The sequence below is a fragment of the Fusarium falciforme genome, chromosome 3 (genome assembly GCF_026873545.1).
Source record: "Fusarium falciforme chromosome 3, complete sequence".
Taxonomy (NCBI): Eukaryota; Fungi; Ascomycota; class Sordariomycetes; order Hypocreales; family Nectriaceae; genus Fusarium; species Fusarium falciforme.
This window is the reverse complement of record NC_070546.1, coordinates 2,864,762-2,884,436: the sequence shown is the minus strand read 5'-3', so window position 1 is coordinate 2,884,436 and position 19,675 is coordinate 2,864,762. Positions and strand designations below refer to the sequence as shown.

Genomic DNA, 19,675 nt, shown 5'->3' with positions numbered 1-19,675 from the left:
AGGATGTACGGGCAAGAAAGAGTATGAGCGAAGGGAAGAGACGAAGCCGTCAAGTTGTCGCCTGAGCTGGACGCGTGGAGTGGCGCTTAGTCGGTCTCCTCTTTCGGCGTCTGGTCAGAGTGAGTCGCTTGGCGCTCGCGTGAGGCAGCCGAATTCTGGGTGTGGGAAGTAGGCCCCAAGATTCCAGGCGGCGGACAAAGAGAGAGAATAGAATGTGCAAACAGCGCCCGAGCTTTCGGGCTTAGAAGAGAGGGTCCGTCTCAAATGGCGTGGGAGAGGAGCACGGATGGACGACGTCGCATGGATGTCAAAGTGTCGGTCCGTGGGGAACCAGGCTGGCCGGGCGGCGCTTGGCGAGGCGTAAGAAGAGTCGGAGAGCGGGCACCAGCCACAGCCGCTGGCGAAAGAAGCGCTTTCGGAAGGTCAGCACAGCCACCTGCCAAGCCTCTGAGCGGGGCAGCCTACGTCCTTTTGCAGGAAAGGATAGATTTGCTTTTTAGCGGGAATGGAAGCTTGAATGGAGCTTCGAGTATTGATTCTTCAGCGGCATTTGGTCAAGAATAATAAGACATTCTATTCTTCAGGGCTGGCTCAGGTCGTGACGAGTCACAGATTCAGCCACAAGCAGGGTTCTAGAAATTTCTCCGGCCATGGGCACAACTGTTGGGCAGCCACAGATTACCACCAAGATAGCCGCCAACTGTGGGTTCAGTGGAGCAGCATTTAGGGGGAAGATGGAATCGACTGCGCGTCAGCCTGAAGCTGAAGCTCCGAGAGTGCCGTCAAACAAAGCTATCGGATACGTATACGAGCATGAGATTACAGACGGAGAAGAGATTGTGGGCATCCATGCGCAGGAAGAGAATATCTTTATCATATTATATCATGTCTGGTGCAAATTCCCATGTCTAGTCGTACAGTCGTGTCAGCAAGCGAAAGAGAAGAGTCGCTGCTTATTTCTTGTTCAGAGCCTCCATCTTGGCCTTGCGCTCCTCCTTGGTTCCCTCTTCTTGGGGCATCTCCTTGGGAACGGCGGGCCCGGGGTGCGCGTTAAAGGCAGACACCTTGTCCTTGACCTCGTCCTTGATGGGCTGGATGGAGAACTGCTTCTCGCCCTGTAGTGGAGTGTGTCAGTGATGAGTTGGTGAGGTATGGGACTTGGGAGAGCTAACCTCCTTCTGCTGCTCGGTGCCGGTCATTTTGATGGTTTGTTTGGGAAAAGAATTGACTTGAGTGTATGTTCTTGTCTTTGTAAATGTTTTTATTGTCTTGATCTGAAGTCTTGCCCACAAGTTGGATATTGTCGTCCTATTTGTAGTCGGTAACCGCATCATGGCCGCGACGGGTGATGACGTCGTCTCCCCTCCCACTGGCTCACCAAAACGCAAACTACGTAAGACGGCCTGTGGCGCCAGGGTGAATCAGATCGCGACGGGAAGAAACGCAAGCCGTTAGGGAGCCTGCAGGAGTGTCACAAGAGATTGGGGAAAGTCGCTAATTGGTTATTTCCTGCAAAAAGAGTCGATGCCGAACTTGACGCATCGTACCATGACGTGGTGCCCTCGAGATTGTGGTGTGAACAATGTAAGTGGGCATCACTGTGAGACGGCCAAACCAAGGTCTTGAACAAGCTTGATCTTGGTAGCGTTCGTGGGAGAGAAAATCATCTACGGACTCACCAATCGAAATTTTTAGCCGGCTTTTGACAGGACGCCCGTTATCTGCGAACGGAGATCTGTTGAAGTCATGTTTCTGCGTCCATGCAAGTCATTCACAGCAGATCATCTTTCCACTCACGAGGTCTGACGTATGACTGAAAGCCAGGTTCAAGGAATTGTATGGGCTAGAGTGTCGATTTGTTACAATATGAATCCGAGTCGTTCAATAGACAACTATCAGTGTAAAGAAGTATCCCATCCTTGTCAAGCAAAAGCTGGGGTAAATGCTCGGCTCTAGCCCAGAGGTTCAACAACCAAACATAACTCCATCAAGTTTGCGATGATAATATAAGAATTGTATAGCTTTTCAAGATTGATCAAATAGATATTAGCTTTTAGCACTATTGATATTATTATGTCTTAAGGCCTTCCATTCACCTTGTTCAGATCATGGCTGGTCCTTGCCGCAGCCTAGATCCTCCCCACCAAGATCGCCATTCACGCCAGCCATCTTTCCCACCTTCAACACCTCTTCCACCACCAGCACCAGCACTCGGGTGGCCCGCATGTCTGCAAGCAATGCCCCCCAACCAGTGAAGCTCTCACTCCCGCTCGCAAGTTGCCTATAGCCTCCCACCACCGGCCCCAAGCTAACCATCCCCAAGGAGTACCAGCAGAACCTGTTCCAGGAGCTCCGAGCCGAAGATGAGCTCGTCGTTCTCGCCCGCGGCCTCGGGCTGATGCGCCTCATCAACAACCTCCTCCACTCGTACGATGCGGCCGGAAACAACCTGATAGTCATTGTCGGAGCCGAAGACCGAGAGAATGGCTGGATTGGAGAGGCATTGGCTGAGCATGCCGCCATAAGCATGTCCCCCAAGGCGCGTGGCTTGACTGTGGTCAACACCGACCTCCAGAGCGTTGGCGCAAGAGAAAAGATGTATGCTGGCGGTGGTATATTCAGTATCACGTCGCGCATTCTAGTAGTCGATCTCCTGACAAGCTTGCTGAACCCCGAGTCCATCACTGGCCTTGTCCTACTTCACGCCGATCGTGTTGTCGCAACCTCTCTCGAAGCCTTCATTCTCAGAGTCTACCGGCAGAAGAACAAGGTCGGCTTCCTCAAGGCCTTTTCCGACAATCCCGATCCTTTTACCACGGGCTTTTCGCCTCTGGCTACCATGATGAGGAATCTTTTTCTTCGAAAAGCCTCGCTCTGGCCTAGGTTTCACGTCACTGTTGCGCAGTCTCTGGAGGGAAAGAAGAAGGCCGAGGTCATCGAACTGGAGGTTCCCATGACAGACTCGATGAGAGAGATCCAGAACGCCATCATGGAGTGTGTCGAAGTCAGCATTCACGAGCTCAAGAAGGGTAACAGTGGCCTGGAAATGGACGACTGGAACCTCGACAGTGCTCTTCTCAAGAACTTTGATGTCATGGTTCGACGACAGTTGGATCCCAATTGGCATCGTGTCAGCTGGAAGACTAAGCAGATCGTCAACGATTTGACGGTGCTCAGAACCATGCTCAACTCCATCCTGACTTATGACGCCGTCTCGTTTCTTCAGCATCTGGATACCATCCACGCTGCGCACTCTCCTCCCCCGGGGTCCACTCGGCAGACACAGTCACCTTGGCTGTTTCTTGACGCTGCACAAACCATCTTTGACACGGCAAGACGACGTGTCTACTCAGCCACAGCAAAAGATGCCGCCCGAGAATCCAATATTGATTCCCTTCGGCCAGTCCTTGAAGAGCTTCCCAAGTGGTCGCTCTTGGCCGAAGTCTTGGAGGAGATCGATCGCGATCTGTATTTCGAACCTCCCGTCAAGGACGATTCCAACGGCAGCATTCTTATCATGTGCTCCAACACAGACACCTGCAGGCAACTACGAGACTTTCTACAGACAATGCATGTCAAGCCCAAGACGGAGAAGAAGCCAGATGAGGATGAAGAAGACGCAGAAAAGCCATCTGCCGCGTTCATGATGCGAAGGCGACTGCGAAACTATCTTAGGTGGAAGAGGCAGTTTGCCCAAGTCAGCGCTACTCTATTTGCTGAGAATCAAAAGGCTCTAAATGGTGCTACCGACTCTCGCCCAGGTATGGGCGGTCACAGGGGCGGAAAAGCACCAGCGAACAAGAGAAGACGTGTGCGCGGTGGAGGCAACGTCGGCGCCTCGATGGGTCGAGCAGAGAATGGCAGTATCATGCAGTATATTGAGAAGCCAGGAGAAGTCGCTGATCTCATGGCCGAGGTCCAGCTAACAGAAGAGGAGGCACAGCAAAAGGAGGAAGTCATCGCGGACCCTCTCGACAACATGGAAGATTACTTTCAGCTGTACGACATGCAAGATCTTATTGTCGCCCACGCCTATGACGGAGACCAGGACGAACACGTCCTCGAGGAAGTCAAGCCACGGTACATCATCATGTACGAACCAGATGCAGCGTTTATCCGACGAGTCGAGGTATACCGGTCGTCACATAATGACCGAAACGTCAGAGTTTACTTCATGTACTACGGTGGCTCAGTTGAGGAACAGAAATACCTTTCGTCAGTCCGCCGGGAAAAGGATGCCTTCACCAAACTCATCAAGGAGAGAGCGAGCATGTCACTAGTCATGACAGTTGATCCCGCTGAAGATCCTGAGGAGGCATTCTTGCGAACTGTCAACACAAGAATCGCCGGTGGTGGCAGGCTAGCAGCAACGGCTGAGCCACCACGAGTGGTTGTGGATGTGCGAGAGTTCCGCTCCTCTTTGCCATCGCTGCTTCACGGACGATCCATGATCATTGTTCCATGTATGCTCACAGTGGGCGACTACATCCTCTCTCCCAACATCTGCGTGGAACGAAAGTCCATCAGCGACTTGATCTCGTCATTCAAGGACGGTCGACTGTACACTCAGGCTGAGACCATGTTCCAGCATTACAAGAGCCCGATGCTCCTGATCGAATTCGACCAAAACAAGTCTTTTACTCTGGAACCGTTTGCCGACCTCTCGGGCAGCTTGAACAGTGTGGCTCCAACCAACATGTCTTCAGACCTCCAATCCAAGCTAGTGCTGCTGACACTGGCCTTCCCCAAGCTCCGCATCATCTGGTCTTCGTCTCCCTATCAGACAGCCGAGATCTTTGAGTTGCTCAAGACGCAGGAGGAAGAGCCAGATCCAATCGCTGCAGTCAGGGCCGGTCTGGATAAGGATGCACGCGCCGAGGATCAGGCGTTCAACCAGGAGCCACAGGACATGCTCGGCATTGTGCCTGGTGTCACGCCCAAGAACATCAAGAGCTTGGTGCTCGAGACGGAGAGCATCCGTGAGGTGGCCAATATGACGGAGAAGGAGCTGGAACCTTTGGTGGGTAAGACGGCTGGACGACAGATTCACGGCTTCTTTAACCGGAATGTCATGGAAGAGGATGACTAGGTAGAACAAGAATACATGATACCCAATAATGTCTTGCTCTTATGTTGCAAAAGTTTCATCGAATGAATTATATCATATTAAAGGTTCAGTATCTTTGGTCAGAATATTGCCCAACTTGAGGGAGAAGAATGCAGTCACTTATACACGGCACTTGGAAGACATGTTTGACAGAACAAGGTGGATTGGGTATCCTATGCTAACGCAATCATACAAGGAAAAACAGTCGGCCGTTTCATGATGAATCTCTCCAAACTCGCTCTCTCCCTCTCACAATCTTTCTTCTCCTCCTCAGATCCTCTTCACAAGAGGAATCTTCCTCCCCTAGACCCTCGTCGTCCGCATGTGCCTACCGGTGCGTCGACGGGCTCGTCCGGAGCGGCTGCCGCAGTAGCCGCAGGTCAGGAAGCTGACAATGATGCCGCAGAAGCGGACGACGGCGCTGATGAGGGCGTGGATGATGTTGCCGATGCCGCTGATGACGGCCATGATGGCGTCGCCGATGGTCTGGAAGACGGAGCGGATCTGGGAGTCAAAATGTTAGCTTGTGTGCGGTTTGGTGAGGCGGTGCAGATGTGTGGCTGGACGTACACAAGACATGATGCCACCCATTGTGAAGGATTTATAGAGGGTTTTTGTTTTAGGTGTTTTTTTGGTGATTGCTTTCGCAAAGAATTGTCTTAGGTGGAAATGGAAGAATTGATGGTTTTTGTTTGTTGTTGTGTTGTCGGTTATGCGTTGTCTTTGAGTGATGAGTTGGTATCTTCCTTTTCCCCCCTCAGGTTCTCCTGCATCCTTATATACAAAGAACCTGCCCCCCCTCATCCCTGGTATCCAGGATCGTGCCTGCCATCCATGTTCCCCCTTCATCAAACAAATTCTTTCCTGACGTCAGGTTCACCCATCTCGATCCTTCACCTCATGACCTCCAGCCACAAGTGTACCTTGATCCTGTGGCTAATGCCTCATCCAAGAGTCGTAATTGGTCAGATGTGTGGCGTCCATGACGTACGCGGCTCGCCGTGTGGCTGGCACCAAGGTCCGAAAATCAAGGCCATTGTGCATCCTTCAGCCGCCGTAGCCCTTCTAGTTTTTTCTGTTAATTCCGTTTGTGCTTTTGAGGTTGCGTCTGCGACGTCAGGGACATCGAATCGACCAGGAGGTTCCCCTGCAAGTGGATCCGCTGATTTTCTCCTTTAGTTGTGTGACATGGCCTTGTTTGATGAAAGTGTTGGAGTGTGACGTCACAAAGTCATGATGAGATCAATCATCATAGACGGTTGTGTCACCGCGACGATCAAGAATCCCCATGGAGAAGACGCGTCGGGAACAGGGCGTCCCCTGTTTTCCGTGCCGCCGGCCTCATTGGTTCGAGTTCCCGAGCTTGCAGCCTTGACGGTTGCTCGGCATTGTGTGTGTCATATCCGTATTGGGTATATTCTGCTTCGAACTCGAACCTCATTGAGATGAGTAGGTATCTGGTATCGGGGGAGCTATCTCTCTACGTATTTTGTACATGTGGCAGTGTTTGTGCCGTTGAGAAGTCCAGGAACGCCCAATTTCTAATATACAAGACGTTTAAAACCACCGCTTCTTTGCCGCCGTGGCCTTTTGCATGTTGATCCGCCGCAACATCTCGCGGTTTCTGTTATCGAGAAGTCCCAGCGCTGTCCGGTCATCGGGGAAGTAGACCTGGCCGCGAGGGATTCGTGGTCGCTCGTCATCCATCATCTTGATACGCTGTACACGGCGCAGCTTGCTCAGGCCGTACCAGCACACGATGAGGGAGAAGATGACCGAGATTCCAGTGACGCTTCCGAAACCCCAGTGTGTCTCCTCGATAAAGTTCTCCAAGTTCATGCCGTAGAGACCAGCGAGGAAGGTTCCCATGGCAAGACCCAGGGTTCCAACGCTGAACTTGATCTCGAGCAGCATGAGGGCGTTTCGGTTAGCATCCAGAATGGCACGGACACTGTAAATGTTAGCAACACGATATACTAGCATGGAATATCATGCTTACATGTCTTCCGTGTTTCGAATACCCGAAACGAGGTTTCCTGCCTCTTGGACGATTTCGTCCGTCAACTTGTGATACGACTCAAGCAGCATTTCAACCTCAGTGTGGTCATCCATTCCCCTATAGAGATCGTGCGCCTTCTCCGTCAAGTACATGGCCGCAAGGTCATCATCCGCCTCGAGGAGATCCTCAATGGCATCTCGGACCAGCTTGGCCTTTTGCTCGAAGGTGCTCACTCTCTTGGACAGAATGAGAAGCACACGCAGCTTCTGCCGGTCGATATCATCCTCGAGCTCGCTAAGAATGTGCATGACCGGCTCGCGCACCGCCTCAAAGTCGGCCTCGAGCTCTGACGTCACCGAGGTCAAGACGGCTTCCAGCGCCCGGAACTCGTAGGGCAGCGAGCCCGATCCTTGTGTGTTCTTCTGCTGTAATTTGCCTTGCAGGTCGTACATGAAGGCAGATTGGGGGTATGAGGTTTTCGAGCCGTAGACATCGAAGAGAAGTACACGGTCATGCTTGATGAGGACCTTCAGGTGCAGAAGGTTGAGCAGGATGGCCGACGGACGGATGAGGATATGAGGCAGATTCGACGAGTCGATCTTTCGCAAGTCTCGGGGCAGCAGACCATACTGGTAACAGGCATCGTCAACATCTCATCGAATATCAATCGCGGGGTTGTAGCGACATACCTTGGCGATGAGCTCCGTCTTCTTGAACTCGCCATCCACCAGGATCACGTTGCCATTCTCGTCCACTTCTGTGCAGCGCAGTCGCGGCTCGGACGCTGCCTTGGCGGCCATGGTTCGACGGCTGTTGAATATCGACGAACTGTCGCTGTATTCATCATGGCTGGGAAGATCATCGGGCTTTAGGGGTTTTTCACACTTTCGGCCTGTGATCCCCCATAGTCGCTCATGCCACTTTGGTGTAGAACCCGTCGAGGACCGACCCCATTTGAACCAGCCAACATTGCGTGAGGTACTAAAGTTGCATCTCGTCGACGTCAACTGCTGCTGGTCTTGGCTCTTGAGCCTCCGCAGGATCGGCTCGAGGTTGAGGAATGAGGCTTCCAATGTTGCAGTGCGGCGCTCACATGTCGTCGTAAGCGTCCTAGACTGCCTTCGTGTCGCAAGATTCGAGGATCGAGCCCGGCGACACAGGACCGGGCCGGCTATCGCTTCTGGGCCATGAGTTGCAAAGGCCCTCTTGGACTGGTACCGAAGGAATCGCAGCAGGCTTCGAGAGGGGACCGGGCGCAGAGTTGACATCTCTGAGGAATCCGCGCGTCAATCGACTCACGCAAGCATTGGCGATGGCGTTGAGGCTGGTTAGGTCGTCGATTTAGAGAGCTTCCCGACCAGTTATCGTCGTGGATACTATAGCAAAAGTTGGAGGTTGACATGCCTTAGTCATCAGCACCGAGCTGCTGGAGTTTTGGAGGCAACCCGAATTTTTACGCTGGGATTCCGGGGTCGCGCACGGGCCATTCGCACTTCGATTCGCCGCTCAGCTCCATGGCAGTTGGAGCGGGCGAACCACGATAACCCATGAGACTGAGCAATAGCCAAGGTGAGACTCTTTAAATATTTTAATATTCATCATCTAAGGATTAAGTCTAGGGGTTGTCGTCTGATATCTTATGCTCTGAGCTTAAAGGGCTTCCATATCAACGCCTACTTGAACCTCCCATCAGCCATCCCAGATTTCTTTATCAAGCTCCTATCAACTTGATTGCAAATCTAAGGGTTTCAATCTTACCTGGACCAAATATCTCCCCTCATCTGAGATAGAGCCGTTTCATCCAGAGGATCCGGCCCAAGTTTTCTCGACTTGGTGCTACAATCTGAACCATTCGTCCAATCATTGTCCCAGCTCAGCACAGCAACCAACCAGTATTACCACCATCACCATTCAGTTCTACATTCCCATATCGACATCTGGATTCCTGAATACTCTATCCTCGATATGGGTCTTACCCCAATCCGCATTCGAGGCAAACGCAAAGCTCCCTCTGGAAACAAACCATCCAAGTTACGCCCCAACCCTTCGACAGACGACAACGGACCAAGTCCCAAAAAGATGAAACGCTCACTCTCTAATGTCATCGCCTCCCGGCTCCTTCGTGGACGCCCTACTTTGCAGTCTCTCCCTGCTGAGGTCCTGGAGATAATCTTCCTCTACAGCGCCAGCTTATCCCTGCCACGCTCTTCCCCTATTATCGGTGCAAAGCTATCCGGCCGTGCTACCCTCCTACGACATTTTATGTGGACATTTCACGATACTTGGATCGATTGGTTCGGAATTCCTGTGAACTGCAATACATCTAGAGATGATGTTGGTGGTGATCCCAGACTCCAGGTTCGTCAACCTCCTCTGCTTTCAGGCTTTTTTTTTTTCCTAATCCATTGCAATAGTCCGATGTTTTCGAACTCCCCTGGGTAAAAATTGATTTCATCCTTCAGGCCCAGCAGACATGGGCCGATACACACGCCAAAGACCGGTACTATGAGCATTGCCTCCCGAAGCTCGACACGGAAAATTATCCCCTTACGCACACCTCCGACCACCCCATCCAAGGCCACAAGGGCGAATTTAACGCCCGTCAGTGCTTCGAAGCCGACTACCAGGTAGTATCGAGCTGGGAGCCTGTCAAGGACGTCGAGTGCTGGGCACAGTGTGACGTCCACCCCGAGTTCCGAGCCCCCCGCTCCCTCATCACCGGGCCCTGGGATGAAGAGAAGCTGCGCCGGCTTTTCTGGCTCCGACGGGCGGGGTGGGCATTTCATTGGGATGGTGAGAGCGTCGACTGGGAATCTCGGCTGGAGTGCCTCCGCAACGCCTTCATCGACGCCCCTGTCCCCAGCGTGCTTATCACCAACCTCCTAGACCTCCTTCAGCTAGGACAAGGTCTGCCAACCGACATACTGCAGAAGGAGAGGCGACGGATCGAGCAGCGGCTAGAATGGGGTGGTGACGATGCAGCAGGCAGGGAGGTTCTGCGACAAGTTTACTCGGGCACGGAGCTGTGTGACGAATCCCCTCTCCACAGGCATTGAGGCATCATCATCCTGCGACGCGAAGTATCCCCCCGGGATTCGCTCAGGCAGCTAGAGCTTACCAGATCCAGCTCGCCGATGAGGCATGACTAACTCGCCGACGCCCTTTGGTCTTACTACATCAAACTCCGAGGATTCCAGATGGTTCCCCCCTGTAAAGTCATTATGGGATGCATTACGACTCATTTCGACTCATTATGGTTCATCATTCAATAATTCACATGTACAGAGTTGCAGTTTCCCGTGTGGAAGTTTCGGAGTCGTCTTGCTGCACACAATTATGTGACATATGGAATCGAACCGAGTGAGGCACCGAGGTCACGATACATAGTCAGAGTGCCACAAATTAACCACATTTAATAATAATTAATTTCAAAACTAATGTTCTTGTGTGCATGTATCTGATATCTTGTATATTGTTGGTTATCTTCTCACAGGATGGAGGCTCGTTCTGTGTATCCGTACCTAATCGGCTTCTTGGATCGTGTGGCGTGGGAACTAGGGTTTGTGTGCAAATCATGGAAATCAAAAAGTTTCCGTATGAGGAAGGTAAACCCATGCTTCAACAAGCTTTCATGTCATGAAACCATGACGGGACTGGATGGGGGAGGCTCATGCCGGGAGGGTAGAATAACCCGAGACCTCAACACCATGCATCAACATCAACAGACATCAGCACATGGACAGACAACATCGACATCACTTCACGCACACACTCAACTATCAAAATAAACTTACCTCGTAGCCGAGTACACTTACCTTTCACTTACCTGTCTGCCCACTTACCCTTGATCCTCAACGTCATCAGTTTCTCCCCACACACACCACCATACTCAACGACATCCAACATCCCACGTCGTCTCCAACAACTCCAACAACGTGAGGCTTTAAAAGAAAAGCCCACACACACACACCACTCCTCGCCACTGATTGCCTGATCCGGCAAGCCTCCAACCTCAAGGGGAAGGGAGAAACAAAGAGAGTAACATCCCGTGAAGTGTGTGCCAAGCGGACGGGGGAACGAGATGACTCACACACCGTGAGCACACCATCCAATGAACCGCGATCCCGGGACTTCACGGCCACGGCCCAGGCAGGTCCCTAGCGTTCCCGGATGCAAGGTTCTCGTCCACGGGTGCTTGTGTGTGGTCGATTTAGGCGCTATCGACACCCAAAAAGAACAAGGCGATGATGCACGCCTTTGAAGGGCTTTCACGGCCACAATTGCGCCTCAGGTGCTCCGCTCGTCAGGCTCGTCAGGCTCTCTCTCAACCGCGCGTTAGTTCAGCGGGTAATGAATGAAGGAATCGTTGGTAGGTTTTCGTCTCCAGCGTAATCACGAGGTCACAGGTAAAGGGGTTTGTTTCGCTTCAGCCGCGCGTAAAGGTCAAAAACGTAACGTAAGGTAAGGGGCGAAGTAATGAGTGTTTGTTTCCAGCATAATGCTTTTTGATTTCGTGCTTGTCTTGCTTTCTCGGGCGTCTTGTCTCCTATCCGAGCGTTGGTTCCACGAGGGATCAAGAAAGACGGCCACGAGTCCACTATCGCGAGACTGTTTCAAGCTAGCTATTAGATTTCGCCATAGCGTCATCGCTCTCTCCTCAGTCCAGTCTTGGGGGCGCTCCTTTTGCTCGATTTCGCTTCCGAAGTCGGTTGGTTGGTTGCCGTTGGAGTTCCCAGAATCTGCCTTTGAAGAGGTCGGGTGGATCAAGCTTTGGCTGTATGTCGAAAAGACATCATGAAGTGTTATTTGTTGGTTGTCTTGTTGTTCGCAGAAAAAGGCAGCTTGAACTCCAGTTGATGCGAGAACCTATTACCTCGCAAGGTCCCGCATGCCGACGCCGAGGCTCTTTTCTCTTCTTCGGTGGTCGTCGTCGGGTTTGTCTTGTCGGTCTTGATGGCGAACCAAACCTATTACTCCCCCTATAATTCCATTCCATTCCATTCCATCCATCCATCCGGCATTTATCGTTTGCCAGTATCGCTTTCAACTCTAGACTCTTGAGAATCTATAGCCACCATGATAGAGCAAACGATGCCGTATAAAAGCAACAAACACAAAAACAAAAATGCAGCGGCGTCCTAGTCATACAAAGATTTGCAATGCAGTGCAATCATCGCCTCCCACCGTCTCCCGAAAAAATGACTTTCGCCGCCGTCTCCCCCTCCCAACCAAGTGTCCGATCCGGATATGCATGCAAGTGAACACGCTTTTGGGCCTCGACCTCGAGCGCCATCCAGATACCTCTTTAGGGCATGGATACACGCCCGAGGCTATGGTATCAAAGGCCTTTTGGCAAAAAGACTCCCTTCTTCCCAGCCTCCCAGGTAACTTGCTTCTTGACATAGAAAATAGTATTGAGTTCGACATTAATCTTCACAGTGTAGTCAAAGGATATAGCGTGTCGATGTTCGACGGGGTATCAGGTTGGTAAGGAAATTAGTGTGACCAACGAGTAGATAGTGAGGTGAGGTTTAGTTCAGGATACCCTCCCACATGCCAGGTCCCCGCAGACCCATGTTGGAGTGGACAGAGGAAAGTGCATACTCCTGTGCCGCCTCAGCTGAGCAGCAGATTCGCTTGCCGCTGCCGGGAAGGCTGGGTTGAACGGGAATCTGGAGGTTCGATTCCAAGGCAGAGCCTCGGGCGCGAACCAACGTATCGGACCAAGCGTGGCGCTCGGTAGAGTAGTAGTGACCATTGAGCATCTCGCGGACATTCTCCTGGAGACCGTTATCCATAGAAGCAGTTCTGCTTCGCTTGGAGCCAGTCCGGGCGAACGCCGTGGGCACAACTTCAGCAGCGCGGTAGTTCTGAAGCTCCTGCAGGGCGCGAGCAGCGTCGGATGCATCGCGTGTCATGTCCTCCAATTGCTGTTCTCGTCTGGCCAGTGGAGTCTCCATAGACCAGTCCCCGAGCTTGTTAACCGTGCCGGTATAAGACTCGGGAGAAGACGAATAACAGTGCACGTCGTAGTCCTCAGGAACCGAAGGGATTGTCGGCTTCTGGCTCAGTCTCTCATTGCTCAACCTCGACATTCGGAATCGCGACTGCATGCCCAGCTTGGAGGAGCTGAGGGTCGCGCTAGCGAGCGAAGAGGCAGAAGAAATGGAGGAAGAGCGCGAGGAACGCGAGGAATCCGAGATCATCGATTCGGGTGAGGAGGCAGTCGAGACTGAGTTGGCGAGTGAGGATCGACGGGTTGGGCAGTAGCTTTGAGGCGACGAAGTAATTGACATGGGAATGCGGTCGAGATACTGAGTGGCGCTCGTGTTGTTGGCCTGGGCCATTGCCAGGCCCATGGCTGAGCTCTTACCAAGCATGTGGGAAGCGGCACCCGCGGCAGGAGTGCAGAGTCCACTGCTCTGAGGAGTAAGTCGGGGGGTGGGTAGCATGCCCAAAGCCGGAGCTGGAGCCACGCGGCCGGGAGTATATACAGAAGGCGTAGGCTCCATAACCATGGGCGCGTTGTATGACTTGGGAGCGGACTCGGCCGAGTCATAAACAGTTGAAGGTCGGGTTTCCTGAGGAAGGTTGAGGATGCTGCGGGGCGAGAGCGCGCAAAGGTCGCTTGACCGAGCGGCAACGGGAGCAGCAGGAATCAAACCCGCCAGGTTGGTCAGCTGGGGGTTGAGACCCAGGATAATGCGCTTCCAGTCGGCGACCTGCTGGGTCACAAGCTGAGAGACACCACCTGGGGAGGGAGGGCTAGGAGGAGGAGTGTGCTTGAGCACAATATCAGTCCATCTCTGGAAGACCTCATCGGCGATGTGGAGCTTCCAGTTGACAGCAAGGAGGAAAGCGATCTCGTTCTGGTTGATCTCATGAGTGTTGAGCCCCGAAATCTTGCTCCAAGCCCGAGCAGAGTAGTTCCGGTCCTGGAGATACTTGGAGGCCAGGATCAGAGCCGCGAGGAACATGCGGCGGCCACACTGGAGCGCGCGATCGGCATGTCGATCTTCGGGCTGCTCAGTGGTGAAGTTGTGAGTCGGAACATGAGGCTTGATGAGGATCAGGTAGTAGAGAGCAACCTGAAGAGTGGAGTAGCTTGTGCGCGAGCGGCGCAGAGTCTCCTGGATAAAGGTGCGCAGCGGGAGAACCGCCTTGCTACCCAGCTCGCTTCGGCAAACAACCGAAGATAGAGGCCAAATTGCTTCGACAATTTGAGTCGACGAATCTAAAAGGGTAATGGCTAAGTAGATGAACATGTTGTCAAAATCCAGTCATAACATACCAACAAGGCTATCGACGAAGTTCACTTTTCGGTCGGACTGTCGAACCAGAGAGGGGCGGACCTTGGGACCGTTGGAAGTTCGTCGAGGGTTTTGGCGTAGCTCAGCAGGGACTGCCTCGGCCTGGGGCTTTTGCGCGTGACGTCGGAAGTTGAGGACGCGATCAGCAGCAGAGGCCTTGGCCGAGAAGTAGGATTCGCACGAGTCCGAGTCGGAAGAGTGGACAGAGGCGGAAGTGTCGTCGGAGTTCTGCGAGGAGGTGTCGGACCACACAGAGGATGTAGATGTTGAGGCGGAAGAAGCTAGGGATGCGTTGTATGGCGCATAGTGGGTGGTGGGGATAGAGGCGGGCGAAAGAGTCGCGTCGCACTTCATTTTGGGTGGTAGTTGATTATAGTAATAGGCCTGAAAGGGTGGTTCAAGCCAGGATGAATATCCAGTCGCCGTCAAGGGCTAAGTCAACCAATTAAATCGTGGTTTTACCGTAAGCAATTCGAGGGATCCGAGTCGAGTTGTTATACCTCGAGACAGCGTACAAGTGCTATCTCAAAGTATACGCGTAGTTGTGAGAGCAGGAGGCGTCTAGACGAGAGAGTCGAGAAGCGACTTGATAACACAAAGGATGAGACCGGAAGACGAAGCGGAGACGGCGACTGGAAGAAGGTAGGTTTTGTCAACAGGCATTGCGGCAATGCTTCAAATCTCGAGGTTGAGGTTGGAAGCGAGTGGCGGGCCTAGAACAAGGCTACCATCGAAGCGGGTAGGAGGGAGTGGCGAGTAAGAATCCTAGGGGTGACTGATGTCGGGGTCGGGGGTCGAGGTCGTGGTTGTTGAACTTGTTGATTGATTGATATGCAGGTACGGGGAATGTGTGGCTGAAGACGGAATGAGGTGACCTGGAAAGGAGACGGAAGGGTTTATTAGGTAGCCCGAAGTGGTGACTCTTTTTTAGGTGGCCTTGGGGGGCGAGATGCCAGGCGCTGAGGTGGTGAATGACAGCCTGGCGTAGTGGGTTGTGACTCTTTGCACGGTGGCGAAACCGAGCAAAGACCGCGGGGCTTATGGCAGGTGGACGCCAACTGGCGATCTCGGAGAGAGCGTGAGGGAGCGTGAGCGGCGGGAGCCTGTGCCTGGCCTGGGTTTGTCTGAGGCAAGGATGACTAACGCGCGCGGCGGAAGACGCAACGGGTGTGGCGAAGGGGATGGACGGCTAGGTACCGGGGCTGCAGCCTGGGGAGGGAGTGGATGTAGGGACTAGGTAAGGAAAGTATGTTGTGAAAGCTTGAATGGAAAGGGTCAACAGACACGAGAGGGAAAATACAGAGAGGATTGAATCAAACGGCGAAGGGGAGTGATGTGAGGATGGCGATGGTGATGGTGATGGTCAGAATGATGGGGGATGAGTGAGGGCTGGTGAGTAACACGGGAGGAGACAGCGAGTCCGGAGACTGACACAAGAGTCACCCAAGTGGAAGAGAGACAGGACACTTCTCTCAAGTCACCTCACCAACAAGGCGGATGACTGGTGCTAGGCTGCGGGCAGAGGGCCAGGGGAGGCAAGGTTGGTCCCTAGAGGATAAGCTGGGTTTGGGCTGCGGTCGGCTTGGCTGGGCTGGACTGGACTGGACCCGAGGGGCGGCAGTGCTGGCTGGCGAATTCGTGGACCGTAGCGTAGGCGGGAAGCAGTCAAAAAAGTATGACTCTTTTTTTTTCGACCTGTTTGGGTTGGGCGGCAAAAGATGTGCTGGCCGGTTTGCTCACAAAAGAGGTAGAAAAAGTCGCAGGGTGCAAGTGAATGCCGCTGCGGCCTGGCGTGACGAGGATTGTCGCGGGAGCCTTGAGAGGAGAGATGAAGGGTATGTAGGAAAAATAAGCAACAACAACAAAGACGAAGGCAGACGCCGTGGAGAGTGGAGAGGTACACGATCCAGAGCAGACTTCAGAGAGTCGCTGGGGACGGATTTAGAGGGAGAAATCGAACATGATGCCGACGATGCTGTTCGATGGGGGGGAAGGGGAAAAGGCGGGAGATGGCAGCGGCGGGCCATGGCATAGTTTTGAATGCCTGGGACAGCGACAGCACCAGAGAGCTCGGGAGGAGAGGCGAGTTGAGCGACGGTACCTACGGCGCGCGCGCATCAAGCCCCAGTCGCGAGGTACCAGTACGATGCAGCCGTGAATCTCGTGCCTCTCGACACGGTGCAGCTGAGCCCTTGTCTGTGAACCAGCCAGTCGACGCCTTCTTCTGTGACGCGCTGGCCCTGTCCACTGGGCCAGAGGACCAGTCGGCTCCACATCACAGTGCCATACAGTGCTCAAATCGCGCATTTAATACATGCCATGGCCTTCTCGATGGGCCTTGCAGCGTGTCTGCCTTTTGGCATTTCCTCATTGGTCATCCGGATCCTGCAGCGCGCGTTTCCCCCCCCTCCACCCACCAGGGCGCATCCACATCCTCCACCTCCACCCTTTCCCAAGCACGAAATGTCTCCCACTGGACCACCACTTCCCGGACTCAAGGCAGAAGAGGTCAGTGAATCAGTGAGGATGGTGGCAGAGCAAAAGGGATGAGGTTGACCCGGGCAGTGGCAGTGGATCGCCAACCGTCAAGATAGAACATCGCCCGCCTCGGCAAGACCTGTCCATCCTTCTTTGCTGTCGATACTGTATGTTTCACTCATGTTGGTTGAAGCCTCATAAGAATGCCTCATCTCCTCCATCATCAAGCAGATCAAGACGCCTTACAAGGCCTCCACTTTCAAGAGCCTTGTCGACGACGCTGCGCTCCTGTCTTTGACTGAGGTGCACAATCAACTCACCTCATCCTCAGACACTTCATTCACTTTACTCACGCACTAGCACGCCAGCCTGGTTCGTCCATGCGTCTCGCGTATCCCTGCCACTCCGGCCACCCTTGTCACCCACCCAACCCTTTTCGGCTTCACTGAGTTGTCTCTTGGAGATGAATCCTCCTGCCCTTTGCTCGAGTTCGTTATCATCCTCAGTCAAATACAAGATGCTCTGCATCAGCAGTCGGGGAGACTCGTCCCTGACTCAAACACTTTCCTAGATCGCGTACTACCCTCTTATAAAATCCCCGAGGCCGAGAGGACGAAGCTGCAAGCACTAACCGCTAACACACCCCATTCCTCAGCATCCAACCCAAGAAAGGAACGGACAGAGTGGTCTCGTCCAGAGGCCTTGGCCGATTTGAGGGGAACCACAGCCCACCAAAACTTGACTGCTGAGCGATGACTCTTCTCCTTCAGCTCCTTTCTGGTCTGGGCTGGACAGTGCACACCTCCGCCATCTCCGCCACCGCCCTGTGAACCTCTGCCTTGGCCCGCTGCCATTTTTGTGACTGTCACCTACGACGGCGAGGTCTCCATTTCCTGTCATCCGTCATCAATATCGTGCCTGGTCATGAGGGGACCCCTCGGATTCGCTGCTGACCCGAGCTCATGGGTCTGCGACGATTACCGTTGCTCTCAAACTCCGTGAGCCCCTCAAGCGCCGGCTCAGGCATTTTGCTGCTTCTTCACATGAGCATTTGACTGTACTAGGTACCGTCAACACAGATTCACAATATGGCTTGTCCAATGATACCCCAGGTGGCTTCCCGCCAGGATTGGATGGTCCAACATGAGTGGGATGGGGATGGGTGGATGTGGATGAGATGGCTTTTGGTTTGTCTCGTCTCGTCTCAAAGACACGCCCACGACGCCGACCGCGCCGCCCGGATGCGCTACGAAACCTGAAATCCAACCATGTGTGCTTCAAGTTTGTGCGGCCTGGAGTGTGGCTCCCCGGATAGCTACGACTCGCCCAACAACTCAACCCAACCGAGCCAGACCAAGGCCAGAATAGCCAGAGAAAACCTTTTGAGTTACACCAGATCTTGCCACAGTCTTCGCCGTGTCCCGGGCCGCGACAGAGGAAGCCGAGTGTGGCACTCAGGTCAAGGAATAAACGAGACACCAGAACCGCAAAGAGCACGTCTAACACATTTGTATGTCGCTTTTACAGCATGTGAACTGGTATAGGATATGCTCAAATGATAGGAGGGGATATCCCAATGACAGGTAATACTTCAGATATCACTTATTTACTCCCTTCTTATTCTTACACTTGCCATCTGGCTACCCTGAAAGGATAGACGATGTCTAATTGCACTGATGTCTCTTTTTTTTTTTCCTTGACCCGTGTGGAAGCGAAAAAACACACCACTTTAATCGGAACGGAGTTGGACAGGCGCGCTTCTTGGTCAAAGGAAATCTCATGCTTCTCTCTGTCCGGGTCTGGGCCGGATTTCCAGGCCATTCACAGCCCTGCTGCCTCCCTCCCTCACACAAAATCCCGAAAGGTCTCGCCATTCTCCCCATCTGATTGTTAATCCAACAACCACGGGGAACCCGTCCGTCCCACAATGACCCTACTTGCAGTGGCTGGTTCCCGGGAGAGTCCGCCCCGAGCAGCGAAGAAGCGATGGAAGCAATTGCCTTTTGGGCTTTGACTTGCAGGTATTCGGAGCTCGTCTCTCGTCGCTCGGTAAAGTTGCTCTGGGAACCATCTGGCGAGAGCTTCGGAGGCTCGCCGACCAAACACGGGGTGCAGGACACCTAATGTTACAAGCCTCGAGGCTGCCATGCGGGCCGCAATGCACACGCTCGAGATTAATATCGAGACATATTGTCAGTGTCTATGCGCCTGGAGGACTCGGTTGTTTATGTCAACCCTCTGCAAGGCATTTCTCTGCCTGGATGTGACCGTCTCGGTCGCCCTCCCTCTTTGGCATCTGCACAACTCGCAACTGGGCTGGGTGTGCAAGGTGATAATCATCAGTTCCTGCATTGTCTCGGTGAATACGCATCATCGACGCTATGGCAACGAGTCCGTCAGCTTATCGACAAACATTCATGGCACAGCCATCATGGTTGCGTGGTGAGCGGCAAGTGCCGTCATAGCTTCAGTTCCACTGCGCTCATGAGGACGCGCGAAACTGGTGATGCAGTACATGATGATGAGTTTTCCTTGCCTCGATCCGCACGCACGCAAATCACTCGGTATCTGATTGTCGAATGGTGAAACGACAGCCCATCACTCTCGCACTCAGCAGATTTGCTTTGTTTCCGCCTCCCGATCATGATCAACGGCCTCCCTCGTACCAGACACCTCACTCTGGCTCGTGCGCCCACCAAGTGGCGGCGCTACCAACCCCTTAACAGAGAGCCAATCTTGTTGGCGTTACCGCGACAAGTCCCGACTCAAGGCTGCATGTAA

General features: G+C 53.3%; 6 protein-coding genes across 6 annotated transcripts; 2 read left to right on the top strand and 4 right to left on the bottom strand.

The window, feature by feature from the left end:
- Positions 1 to 953: 953 nt before the first annotated feature.
- Positions 954 to 1,199, bottom strand: NCS54_00418500 (Hypothetical protein; the record flags this gene model as incomplete). The annotated part of the gene is made up of 2 exons (XM_053149732.1): positions 954 to 1,115; positions 1,173 to 1,199. The coding sequence occupies 2 exons, from the start codon at positions 1,197 to 1,199 to the stop codon at positions 954 to 956; spliced, it is 189 nt and encodes a 62-aa protein (XP_053005707.1).
- A 1,025-nt stretch (positions 1,200 to 2,224) lies between these two features.
- On the top strand, positions 2,225 to 5,089 carry NCS54_00418400 (ERCC4 domain-containing protein; the record flags this gene model as incomplete). The annotated part of the gene is made up of 2 exons (XM_053149731.1): positions 2,225 to 2,272; positions 2,324 to 5,089. 2 exons carry the CDS (start codon positions 2,225 to 2,227, stop codon positions 5,087 to 5,089), a joined length of 2,814 nt encoding a protein of 937 aa, XP_053005706.1.
- A 321-nt stretch (positions 5,090 to 5,410) lies between these two features.
- Positions 5,411 to 5,875, bottom strand: NCS54_00418300 (uncharacterized protein; the record flags this gene model as incomplete). Its single annotated transcript, XM_053149730.1, has 2 exons — positions 5,678 to 5,875; positions 5,411 to 5,611 (listed from the first exon to the last, which is right to left on the bottom strand). The coding sequence occupies exons 1-2, from the start codon at positions 5,696 to 5,698 to the stop codon at positions 5,411 to 5,413; spliced, it is 222 nt and encodes a 73-aa protein (XP_053005705.1). The 5' UTR covers positions 5,699 to 5,875.
- Positions 5,876 to 6,664: 789 nt separating this feature from the next.
- NCS54_00418200 (Magnesium transporter) lies at positions 6,665 to 8,374 on the bottom strand (the record flags this gene model as incomplete). The annotated part of the gene is made up of 3 exons (XM_053149729.1): positions 6,665 to 7,058; positions 7,107 to 7,735; positions 7,796 to 8,374. 3 exons carry the CDS (start codon positions 8,372 to 8,374, stop codon positions 6,665 to 6,667), a joined length of 1,602 nt encoding a protein of 533 aa, XP_053005704.1.
- A 697-nt stretch (positions 8,375 to 9,071) lies between these two features.
- On the top strand, positions 9,072 to 10,162 carry NCS54_00418100 (Hypothetical protein; the record flags this gene model as incomplete). Its single annotated transcript, XM_053149728.1, has 2 exons — positions 9,072 to 9,464; positions 9,521 to 10,162. 2 exons carry the CDS (start codon positions 9,072 to 9,074, stop codon positions 10,160 to 10,162), a joined length of 1,035 nt encoding a protein of 344 aa, XP_053005703.1.
- Positions 10,163 to 12,637: 2,475 nt separating this feature from the next.
- On the bottom strand, positions 12,638 to 14,770 carry NCS54_00418000 (Hypothetical protein; the record flags this gene model as incomplete). The annotated part of the gene is made up of 2 exons (XM_053149727.1): positions 12,638 to 14,355; positions 14,398 to 14,770. The coding sequence occupies 2 exons, from the start codon at positions 14,768 to 14,770 to the stop codon at positions 12,638 to 12,640; spliced, it is 2,091 nt and encodes a 696-aa protein (XP_053005702.1).
- Positions 14,771 to 19,675: the final 4,905 nt, after the last annotated feature.